Below are 13039 nucleotides of genomic sequence, written 5' to 3'. Positions count from 1 at the left end.
TTGTTGACTTCAGGAGAGCACAACACACCCACTCTCCACTCAACATCGACGGGTCCTCCGTGGAGATTGTTAATAGCACCAAGTTCCTTGGTGTACACTTAGCAGATAACCTCACCTGGACCCTGAACACCAGCTCTACAGCCAAGAAATCCCAGCAGCGTCTCTACTTCCTCCGGAAGCTGAGAAAGGCCCGTCTCCCTCCACCCATCCTCACACTCTTCTATAGAGGGACCATTGAGAGCATCTTGAGCAGCTGCATCACTGCCTGGTTTGGGACCTGCACCGTCTCTGACCGCAAGACCCTCCAGCGTATTGTGAGGACAGCTGAGAGGATCATCAGCGTCTCTCTCCCCTCCATCACGGACATTTACACCACCCGCAGCATCCGCAAAGCAACCAGCATTGTGAATGACCCCACCCATCCTTCACACGAACTGTTCTCCCTCCTGCCTTCGGGAAGAAGGTACCGCAGCATCCGGTCCAGCACGACCAGATTCTGCAACAGCTTCTACCCCCAAGCCATCAGACTCCTCAACTGCAGAGATTGAACTGATGTTTTTTTCTGTACATGCACACACACTCTTACCCCACTTACCCCAGAAAATGGAAAGCACTAAAAACCCTACTACCTCACTGGACTCTATTGCACACTGCGTAATAGAGGTAATTACTACCTCACTGGTCTTTTTTTTGCACACTGCATAATTTGCACACTGTCTTGTTATTTATTATTCTTTGTCTGTATTGTGTTGTATTGTCTGTCTGCACTTTTGTACTGTTGCACTTATTGTTCTGTCTACACTGTGTTTATGTGCACCATGGTCCCTGGAGGAACGTTGTTTCGTTTCACTGTGTACTCTGTATATAGCTGAAATCACAATAAAAACCACTTTGACTTTGACTTTGTTGAGATGTAGGCCGAGATTGAGCTTCCCCTCCTTGAAAGACCAGCATCCGCCACTGCATTGCACATACTGTACAGTACAGAACCTCCAGTAAGTGCATATGATGTTGGCTCTCCTGATGAGAATGATCCGCAATTATGATGGTGGCTGTAGATCATCACTTTGTGTTTTTGTAGAGAGTGGAGATTTGTATCTGTTGTCGACATGTACTCACATATTTTACAGACGTAGAAACAAACCGTATCTTGGTAGCCTAGGGGTTCTGTGGATGCCTGGGGTATATGGGGGGCTACTGTAGAGCATTAGTATCATGTGTCTTCAGCTTTAGTGTGAAAGTAGCTAACACTAGTCCCACAAGTGTGCTGATCCAGCAGCAGCAGCACAGGCTAACCTCTATTTGACTCTAGTCCAGGCCCACCTGGCTGACCTACATTCTGGCCCAGACACACACACACACACACGCACACACACACACTGACTGGTTCTCATGTCATGTGCTCTTTCCTTCACTTCTGACGAGGGTTTCTGCCCTAGATTTAAAATGTTGTGGAACCCCCCCATTCAACATTCAGCAGTTTAAACTAGATCAGTTTAAACCCCACCCATTCATCAGTTTAGCTCCACTCATTCAGCCTTCATCAGTTCAGCCCCACCCATTCAGCCTTCATCAGTTCAGCCCCACCCATCAACTCTCAGCTCTTTAGCCCCACCCAGTCAGCCTTCATCATTTTAGCCCCACCCATTCAGCCTTCATCAGCTCAGCACCACCTATTCATCCTTCAGCAGTTTAGCCCCACCCATTCAGCCTTCATCAGTTTAGTCCCATCTATTCAGCCTAAAGCAGTTTAGCCCCACCCATTCAGCCTCTTGCAGTTTAGCCCCACCCATTTAGCCTTCAGCAGTTTAGCCCCAGCAGTTGCACAAGGGAGCTATTGGCGAGAGAGTGCTGTGTCGGTGGGGCTGTGTGCCGCGTGAGAGACAGCTCTGCACTAACCTTGCTAAGCTATCTATCTCTTTTAGATACTTCTGCTGGCCTTTTTATCGCAGCTGCACACAGATCACTGATATGAATGTGAACACTCATTTTTTTATTAATTTTAACACCAGTCCCTAGTAAGCACATCTAGTGGTGGTGATAAAGTACCTGACTGAATTAGCTATAGCCAGTTAGCTTACCTGTTCAGGAGAAAAGTAGCAGCTCTGGGTCGGTCTTGTAGTCTTTTTGAGCTCTAAGTCTCCAACTTTCAACTCACTGCCAATATTCACTCTTGTTTTATTCCTTCTTTGGTCACTGAGCTTTTTTGAAACATGCTGAGGGTTTTTAGGCTGTGTAGCAGCTGAGGTTTAACTAAACCAGCTCTGCTAGCTAGCTGGCTGTAGTGTGGGTGCTAGCAACCTCGGGGGTGGGGTAAGTGTTGAGGAACGAGCAGCAGGCAAAGACAGAGGACAAAACTGACACAAAATCTGTGACGGAGTGAACACTTAAAATAGAAACGTATTGCTGAAGCCCTGCTGAAAAGAGCTGTCAGTGCTTTCACTCAACATGTTTCCTTAATATCTGATAATACATCCTGAAGTTTGATCAGATCAGAAATCCAAAAAAATGAAAATTTAAACTGCAGATGAGCTTAACGCCTGCTTTGCAGCTGCGGGCGGTTTTATAGCAGGGCTAGCATCTGGCTACATTTGAGCTCTAAACACAGCCTGCTGGGAGCCCCCACACGCCTCCAGCCTGACCCTGCTCCCAACATGACTCAGGAGTCCACTGCAGCCATATGGAGCACATATCAGACCCTCCCCGTACTTCACCCTCCACTTCTGGCTCCTGTGTGTCTGACTCCTGTGTGTATTTAGGTAGTCGTCAGCCGCAGGTGGCTCGCCTTGGCCCAGTCCGGTCTGGCTGTGTGAATGGTTCATTATGGCATGTAGGAAATGGTGGAGCATTCTGGGTCTCAGCTGTTTCCCCGACCCACGCCCTGCTCTCCAGCACAGCTAGGTCTGGCTGCACTAAGTGTAGTAATAAATTGTCACACAGGACTAATGAAAACCCCTACAGCTTTGAAACCATTCGATTCAGGTCCGATTCAGGATTTTGGTTTGGTCACCAAGGATGCGCCAGGAAAGATGCGGGAGGCCTACAACCAACGAGTTTATCCCAAACCCCCAATCTGAATGAGTTCTTCTCAAACCCCCACTCTGAGTGAGTTCACCTCAAACCCCCACTCTGAATAATTCCATCTCAAACCCCCACTCTGAATAAGATTATCTCAAACCCCCACTCTGAATAATTCCATCTCAAACCCCCACTCTGAATAAGATTATCTCAAACCCCCACTCTGAATAATTCCATCTCAAACCCCTACTCTGAATAATTCCATCTCAAACCCCCACTCTGAATAAGATCATCTCAACCCCCCACTCTGAATAAGTTCATCTCAAACACTGAATTTTATAGGAATTTAGAAAAGTTGGTGTAATTTCAATTTAATTGTACTTAGAAATCTACTGTACGTCCACACCAGAACTGAGGTGTGTGTGTGTGTGTGTGTGTGTGTGTGTGTGTGTGTGTGTGTGTGTGTGCGCATGCATGTGTGTGTGTGTGTCTATGCCCTGGAAAGCCCTCTGAAAATAAATGCAGCATGGTGACAGACACACACAAAGCCTGGCTGACCCACTTCTGTACATATCTGACACACAACAGAAAAAGTAGGGAAGCAGAGAGACTGAAAGTGTGAGAGAGATTAAAAGAAGGAGAGGGAGAGAGAAAGACTAAGAGAAAAAGGGAGTGAGAGAGGGAGAGAGACTGAAAAAGAGAGACTAATACAATTTGTCAGAAAAGTGAGTACACCCCTCACATTTCTGCAGATATTCAAGTATATCTTTTCATCAGAAACACTGACAAAATGACACTTTGACATAAAAAGTAGTCAGTGTGCAGTCAGTTGTATAACAGTGTAACTTTATTCTTCCCTCAAAATAACTTAATATACAGCCATTAATATCCAACCCACTGGCAACAAAAGTGAGTACACCTCTTAGTAAAAGTTCCTGAAGTGTCAATATTTTGTGTGACCACCATTATTTCCCAGAACTGCCTTAACTCTCCTGGGCATGGAGTTTACCAGAGCTTTACAGGTTGCCACTGGAATGCTTTTCCACTGCTCCATGGGGACATGACGGAGCTGATGGGTATTTAAGACTTTGCGCTCCTCCACCTTCTGCTTCAGGATGCCCCAAAGATGTTTTATTGGGTTTAGGTCTGGATACATGCTCGGCCAGTCCATCACCTTCACCCTCAGCCTCTTCAATTAAGCAGTGCTCGTCTTATAGGTGTATTTCAGGCCATTATCATGCTGGAACACTGCCCTGTTTCCTCACCACCATGCTTGATTATAGACATGACACACTTATATTTGATTGCCGCCACACATGCTTGAGACCATCTGAACCAAACAAATGAATCTTGGTCTCATCATACCATAGAACATGGTTCCAGTAATCCATGTCCTTTGTTACCAAGTCTTTAACAATCTGTTTGCAGGCTTTCTTGTGTACAGACTTCTTTCTGGGGTGACAGCCATGCAGACTAATTTGATGTAGTGTGCAGTGTATGGTCTAAGCACTGACAGGTTGACCCCCCCACCTCTTCAATCTCTGCAGCAATGCTGACGGCACTCCTGCACCTGTCTTACAAAGACAGCATTAGGACGTGACGCTGAGCACGTGCACTCAGTTTCTTGGACAACCAACGCAAGGTCTCTGGACCCTGTTCTTTTAAAACGCTGGATGATCTTGGCTACTGTGCTGCAGCTCAGTTTCAGGGTGTTGGCAATCTTCTTGTAGCCTTGATATGTAGTGCAACAATTTGTCTTTCATGATCCTCAGAGTTCTTTGCCATGATGTGCCATGTTGGGAGTTTGAGTGACCATTATGAGAGAGTGTGAGAGCTGTACTACAAAATTTAACACACCTGCTCCCTATGCACACTGGAGACCTAGTAACATTAACGAGTCACATGATTTTGGAGGGAAAATTACATTTAGGGATGTACTCACTTTTGTTGTTGGTGGTTTAGACATTAATGGCTGTATACTGAGTTATTTTGATAGAAGAATAAATTTACACTGTTATATAAAACTGCACACAGACTACTTTTCATTGTGCCAAAGTTTGTCAGTGTTGTCCCATGAAAAGATATACTTAAATATCTGCAGAAATATGAGGGGTGTACTCACTTTTGTAATACACTATAATAATTGGTGTATGAGTGTGTGTGGTATGTAGTATAGGTAAAAGTAATAAAGTTAATTATTTAATAATAAGAAAGAGATTGAGTAAAAAATGGTCTCCATGGGAGAGTTCCAGGATAAAAAACAATGCTAACAAAAAGAACACAACGGCCCATCTCACAATAACCTCATCATTTACATCTTGATGAGCCTCAGGTAAATATTCTTTGGACTGACAAGACCAGGGTGTGTGTCCCGTTACATCTGGTGTAAAACTAACATATATGGCTCTATTGTACACCCTGCACAAGGTTTACTATGTTACAATCCGTCAACCAGTGTTAATTCCGTCAATGAGAACTATGACGAAAAATCTTTGTTGATGTCCTATTTTTCATGATGAAAACAAGACGAAAACCAAAAAAACTAAATTACTTGAAAAACTATGATGAAGTATACTACACTTTACATCAAATAATAAAAACTACACGAAAATGACTGATGACTGGTGGAATAATTTGTAATAAATTATATTATTGTGCAGTGATCAGAACACTGGCAGATATATGGAGATATTTGGAGAGCTATAGCGCTATTAGTGTTATAGCCATTTTGCATTATTTTTATTCTTTAATTTGTGGTAAAGTAACAGACATTTAATATTTTCTTTAGAATTTCAACTACATATTTTTTTAATAATGAATTATGTTTTTTGTTTTGTTTAATTATGTTTTTTTGTGGTGACACACCAGTGGTCTCGTTATGAGGGCAAAGGGTATATGACATGGGGTAGTTTGGTGGAGGTGGCTGGAAACAGAGGCTTGGCGAAACACACTTTTTGACCACACTCTTAGTCATTAATTACATTAAATGCAGTTGTATAGAATCATGGACTAAACCAGTTAACTTTCCATTCATCACTGTGGCTGTGGATAAAATAAACAAAACCAAAAAAAACTTTTATATGCAATGGAATCGAAGAGTTAATCAAGCCAGGCCTGAGCGTTGGAGAAAAAATGGACAGAACAATTAGCATCATGTCATTCTGGATCATTGACAAATCTGATAAAAAAAAAAAAAAATTAATAAAATATGCTATATTACATTGTATTCAATAATAAAATGTAATTTTCATTTTGTTGTAGTAGTGTATTCTTTTTTTTTATATTAATACACAATTGTTATACTCTGCAATGTATTTACCTACACATGACACTGATCCTTGTTGTGCTTTTTAGGAACCATACTTGATCACCTCTCTTTCTCTCTGTCTCTCTTTCAGCTCTGGGGCAGATAATGTTGTATGTGGATGGGATGAACGGGTTGATTGGACACAATGAAACAGTGCAGTGGCTCTACACACTGGTGGGATCAAAGGTATGGAGCTCATTCTTAATGCATGTGAGACACATTTCCATACATTCATTATATTATATTATATTATATACTAAACTTTATATACTTAATTTAAGTTTTTTTTATTGTTCAGCAAAGATGAAATGCATAATATAAAAGAGAAATGTGATAAAATAAGCTGTGTTCTATTTATCTTCGATGTCTGAGCTGGGAATGCTGTTACATCCAAGTTAACACTCTTTAGCTCTAGGTTTACCTCTAGCATTAGTTTGTAAAAGAATACTTTACTTTAAACTTAAGGTTAACAACTCGCATTAAGGGGGCAATTCTACCAGTCAGTAGCTCTCTCTCTTTCTCTCGGTGCTGCGCAACCACCACTGTTTGTTTCTGAAACTGGTTAATGTTGCCCCCCTTACGTTAGATGGCTGATAATTGTCTTTATACCTCCAGCCGTCTGGTTGGCAATTAGCTAAGCTAACAACTTTACGTTGCATACAGACATCAGCAGCAGCTGTCTGGAGTGGACTTCGTTTTAATTAAAATTTCTTTCTTTCTTCTTTTCGATAACTTTATTTTTGCTTTTTGATTTTTGCTGTTTGGTCTAGCCCCCAAGTCATTATTCTGGGATCACTGTCGTCGGTCTCTGTCAGGCGGACTAAACCATTTTGCGCCTCCAGGAGGGGGCCCCCAGAATGTCCGATATTTTGAGAGGACTGTGACTACAGTTCATCCCCTCAATTGATGTTATCAATATGTTTAAAAGATTAATTAATGAATAATTAACTGGAAGGACCAATTCAATAAGAAAAACATAACAAAAAAAACGTTTCCACTTTTCCCCCCACTACCACGCCTATGCATGTGGGTATACAAATAAGGGCAGATAATAAGGTGGATATTAAATCAGATAGTTGCAGTGCGATGTAAATGTAAAGTGCTGTTAGAAACCTGGTACAGAGTACTACTGCCTCCTCCTAAGGACGGGCTTGCAGACCACAGGTTAAGAAACGCTGAGAGAAGAACAATGAGTTAAGAGTCAGAAACTGCATATGGAGCTCTATTAGAGACCACTAAACAGCTCTGTTAGAATTGGGGGAATTTTGGCTAAACTTTCCCTTTAAGAACGGTAATTGGACCAGCCTTGATCTCCTTGCTGAATCAGCAGGTGTTCAGAGGGTTTAAACTGAGACGAGTGGGTCCAAACCGGCACTCAGAGCATGTCTTTACCCTGAGTAACAGTATGCTGGGTCCATTACCAATGCACCTCCAGCACTGCCAGAAGAAGAGAAAGCATTGAGAGAAGAGGTTTATTCTGTTGCCTGAAAAAAAAGCCAGCATTTGAAAAACACACTTCTCCAGTTCACAGCAGAACGGCCATGGAGTGACTACTGGGCTACAGGAGCTACTGGAAGATGATCATTGTGAACAGCGAGAGTGTTTTACCCAGCATCCTCAGCTTCCCAAGTCTGATTACACAACGGGATTATTCAGTCCAGTCAAAACTCACTTTTCTCCCAGTGATAAATCCAAAATCCCCCACCTACAGCACACAGACCACTCCACCACCAAACCACACAGACCGCCCAAACACACAGACCACCTACAGCACACATACCACCAAAACACACAGACCACCAAAACACACAGACCACCTACAGCACACAGACCACTCCACCACCAAACCACACAGACCTTGAAAACACACAGACCACCAAAACACACAGACCATTTACAGCACACAGACCACCTACAGCACGCAGACCATCAAACCACACAGACCACCAACACACACAGACCATCACACCACACAGACCACCAAAACACACAGACCACCTACAGCAGACAGACCACTCCACCGCCAAACCACACAGACCACCAAAACACGCAGACCACCAAAACACACAGACCACCTACAGCACATAGACCACTCCACCACCAAACCACATGGACAACCTACAGCACACAGACCACCAAAACACACAGACCACCTACAGCACACAGACCACTCCACCGCCAAACCACACAGACCACCTACAGCACACAGACCACTCCAACGCCAAACCACACAGACTACCAAAACACACAGACCACCTACAGCACACAGACCACTCCGCCGCCAAACCACACAGACCACCAAAACACACAGACCACCTACAGCACACAGACCACTCCACCACCAAACCACACAGACCACCAAAACACACAGACCACCTACAGCACACAGACCACTCCACCGCCAAACCACACAGACCACCAAAACACACAGACCACCTACAGCACACATACCACCAAAACACACAGACCACCTACAGCACACAGACCACTCCACCGCCAAACCACACAGACCACCAAAACACGCAGACCACCGAAACACACAGACCACCTACAGCACATAGACCACTCCACCACCAAACCACACAGACAACCTACAGCACACATACCACCAAAACACACAGACCACCTACAGCACACAGACCACTCCACCGCCAAACCACACAGACCACCAAAACACGCAGACCACCAAAACACACAGACCATCTACAGCACATAGACCACTCCACCACCAAACCACACAGACAACCTACATCACACAGACCACCAAAACACACAGACCACCTACAGCACACATACCACCAAAACACACAGACCACCAAAACGCACAGACCACCTACAGCACACAGACCACTCCACCGCCAAACCACACAGACCACCAAAACACACAGACCACCTACAGCACACATACCACCAAAACACACAGACCACCAAAACACACAGTCCACCTACAGCACACAGACCACTCCTCCACCAAACCACAGGGACCACCTACAGCACACAGACCACTCCACCGCCAAACCATACAGACCACCAAAACAAACAGACCACCTACAGCACACATACCACCAAAACACACAGACCACCTACAGCACACAGACCACCTACAGCACACAGACCACTCCACCGCCAAACCACACAGACCACCAAAACACAAAGACCACCTACAGCACACAGACCACTCCACCGCCAAACCACACAGACCACCAAAACACACAGACCACCTACAGCACACATACCACCAAAACACACAGACCACCTACAGCACACAGACCACTCCACCGCCAAACCACACAGACCACCAAAACACACAGACCACCTACAGCACATAGACCACTCCACCACCAAACCACATGGACAACCTACAGCACACAAACCACCAAAACACACAGACCACCTACAGCACACAGACCACTCCACCTCCAAACCACACAGACCACCAAAACACGCAGACCACCAAAACACACAGACCATCTACAGCACATAGACCACTCCACCACCAAACCACACAGACAACCTACAGCACACAGACCACCAAAACACACAGACCACCAAAACACACAGACCACCTACAGCACACAGACCACTCCACCGCCAAACCACACAGACCACCAAAACACACAGACCACCTACAGCACACAGACCACCAAAACACACAGTCCACCTACAGCACACAGACCACTCCTCCACCAAACCACAGGGACCACCTACAGCACACAGACCACTCCACCGCCAAACCACACAGACCACCAAAAAAAACAGACCACCTACAGCACACATACCACCAAAACACACAGACCACCTACAGCACACAGACCACCTACAGCACATAGACCACTCCACCACCAAACCACATGGACCACCTACAGCACACAGACCCGCAAACCACACAGACCACTAAAACACACAGACCACCAAAACAAACAGGCCACCAAAAACACAGACCACCTACAGCACAAAGACCACCTACAGCACACAGACCACCATAACACACAGACCACCAAAACACACAGACCCACTACAACACACAGACCACCTACAGCACACAGACCACCAAAACACACAGGCCACCCAAACACACAGGCCACCCAAACACACAGGCCACCAAAACACAGGCCATCAAAACACAGACCACCAAAACACACTGACCACCAAACCACACAGACCATGAAAACACACAGCCCACCAAAACACACAGACCATTTACAGCACACAGACCACCTACAGCACGCAGACCATCAAACCACACAGACCACCAACACACACAGACCATCAAAACACACAAACCACCAAACATCACAAAAAAACAAAACTCACAGACCACCTACAGCACAAAGACCACCAAACCACACAGACCACAAAAACACACAGATAACCAAAACACACTGACCCCCTACAGCACTCAGACCACCTACAGCACACAGACCACCTACAGCACACAGACCATCTACAGCACACAGACCACTCCACCACCACCAAACCAAGCAGACCACTAAAACACACAGACTACCTAAACACACAGATCACCAAAACACACAGATCATCTACAGCACACAGACCACTCCACCATCAAACCACACAGACCACCAAAACACACAGACCACCAAATCACACAGACCACCAAACCACACAGATCACCAAAACACACAGACCACCTACAGCAGACAGACAACCCACAGCACACAGACCACTCCACCACCAAACCACCTAGACCACCAGACCCAAGGACCACCCACAACACACAGACCACCAACAGCACACAGACCATCTACAGCACACAGACCACCAAAACACACAAGCCACCAAAACACACAGGCCACCAAAACACACAGACCACCAAATCACACAGACCTTCAAACCACACAGACCACCAAACATCACAAACAACCAAAACACACAGACCACCAAATCACACAGACCACCAAACCACACAGATCACCAAAACACACAGACCACCTACAGCAGACAGACAACCCACAGCACACAGACCACTCCACCACCAAACCACCTAGACCACCGAAACACAAGGACCACCCACAACACACAGACCACCAACAGCACACAGACCATCTACAGCACACAGACCACCAAAACACACAAGCCACCAAAACACACAGGCCACCAAAACACACAGACCACCAAATCACACAGACCTTCAAACCACACAGACCACCAAACATCACAAACAACCAAAACACATAGACCACCTACAGCACACAGACCACCAAACCACACAGATCACCAAAACACACAGACCACCTACAGCAGACAGACCACCTACAGGCCACTACACCATCAAACCACACAGAACACCAAAACACACTGACCACCTAAAACACACAGATCACCTACAGCACACAAACCACCAAAAACACAGACCACCTACAGCACAAAGACCACCTACAGCACACAGACCACCATAACACACAGACCACCAAAACACACGGACCCACTACAACACACAGACCACCTACAGCACACAGACCACCAAAACACACAGGCCACCCAAACACACAGGCCACCAAAACACAGGCCATCAAAACACAGACCACCAAAACACACTGACCACCAAACCACACAGACCATGAAAACACACAGCCCACCAAAACACACAGACCATTTACAGCACACAGACCACCTACAGCACGCAGACCATCAAAACACACAAACCACCAAACATCACAAAAAAACAAAACTCACAGACCACCTACAGCACAAAGACCACCAAACCACACAGACCACAAAAACACACAGATAACCAAAACACACTGACCCCCTACAGCACTCAGACCACCTACAGCACACAGACCATCTACAGCACACAGACCACTCCACCACCACCAAACCAAGCAGACCACTAAAACACACAGACTACCTAAACACACAGATCACCAAAACACACAGATCATCTACAGCACACAGACCACTCCACCATCAAACCACACAGACCACCAAAACACACAGACCACCAAATCACACAGACCACCAAACCACACAGATCACCAAAACACACAGACCACCTACAGCAGACAGACAACCCACAGCACACAGACCACTCCACCACCAAACCACCTAGACCACCGAAACATTACATTACATTACATTTCATTTGGCAGACGCTTTTGTCCAAAGCGACTTACAATAATGAAGTACAAAAGTAATAGGAATTTAGATAACCCATTTTTAGATAGGGCTTAAAGGAGGTTGAAGGGAAATAAAGGGATAGAGAAGTGAAGGAGGGGAAGAAGGAAAAACACAAGGACCACCCACAACACACAGACCACCAACAGCACACAGACCATCTACAGCACACAGACTACCAAAACACACAAGCCACCAATACACACAGGCCACCAAAACACACAGACCACCAAATCACACAGACCTTCAAACCACACAGACCACCAAACATCACAAACAACCAAAACACACAGACCACCTACAGCACACAGACCACCAAACCACACAGATCACCAAAACACACAGACCACCTACAGCAGACAGACCACCTACAGGCCACTACACCATCAAACCACACAGAACACCAAAACACACTGACCACCTAAAACACACAGATCACCTACAGCACACAAACCAACAAAACACACCTACAGCACATAGACCACCAAAACACACAGGCCACCAAAACACACAGGCCACCAAAACACACAGACCACCTACAGCACACAGACGACCAAAACACACAGACCACCAAAC

General features: G+C 45.5%; 1 protein-coding gene across 2 annotated transcripts in view; it reads left to right on the top strand.

Moving 5' to 3' along the window:
* fhod3b (formin homology 2 domain containing 3b) overlaps nucleotides 1–13039 on the top strand; it is a 403456-nt gene that overhangs the window by 209746 nt on the left and 180671 nt on the right. For both annotated transcript variants that reach the window (XM_049480538.1, XM_049480537.1), the window contains exon 6: nucleotides 6417–6511. In XM_049480538.1, the coding sequence (XP_049336495.1) occupies nucleotides 6417–6511 (95 nt within the window). The remainder of the gene's footprint in view (nucleotides 1–6416; nucleotides 6512–13039) is intronic.

The sequence above is a fragment of the Astyanax mexicanus genome, chromosome 6, assembly GCF_023375975.1.
Source record: "Astyanax mexicanus isolate ESR-SI-001 chromosome 6, AstMex3_surface, whole genome shotgun sequence".
Classification (NCBI taxonomy): domain Eukaryota; kingdom Metazoa; phylum Chordata; class Actinopteri; order Characiformes; family Acestrorhamphidae; genus Astyanax; species Astyanax mexicanus.
The sequence above is the reverse complement of the archived record's forward strand: the minus strand, read 5'-3'. Positions and strand labels throughout refer to the sequence as shown.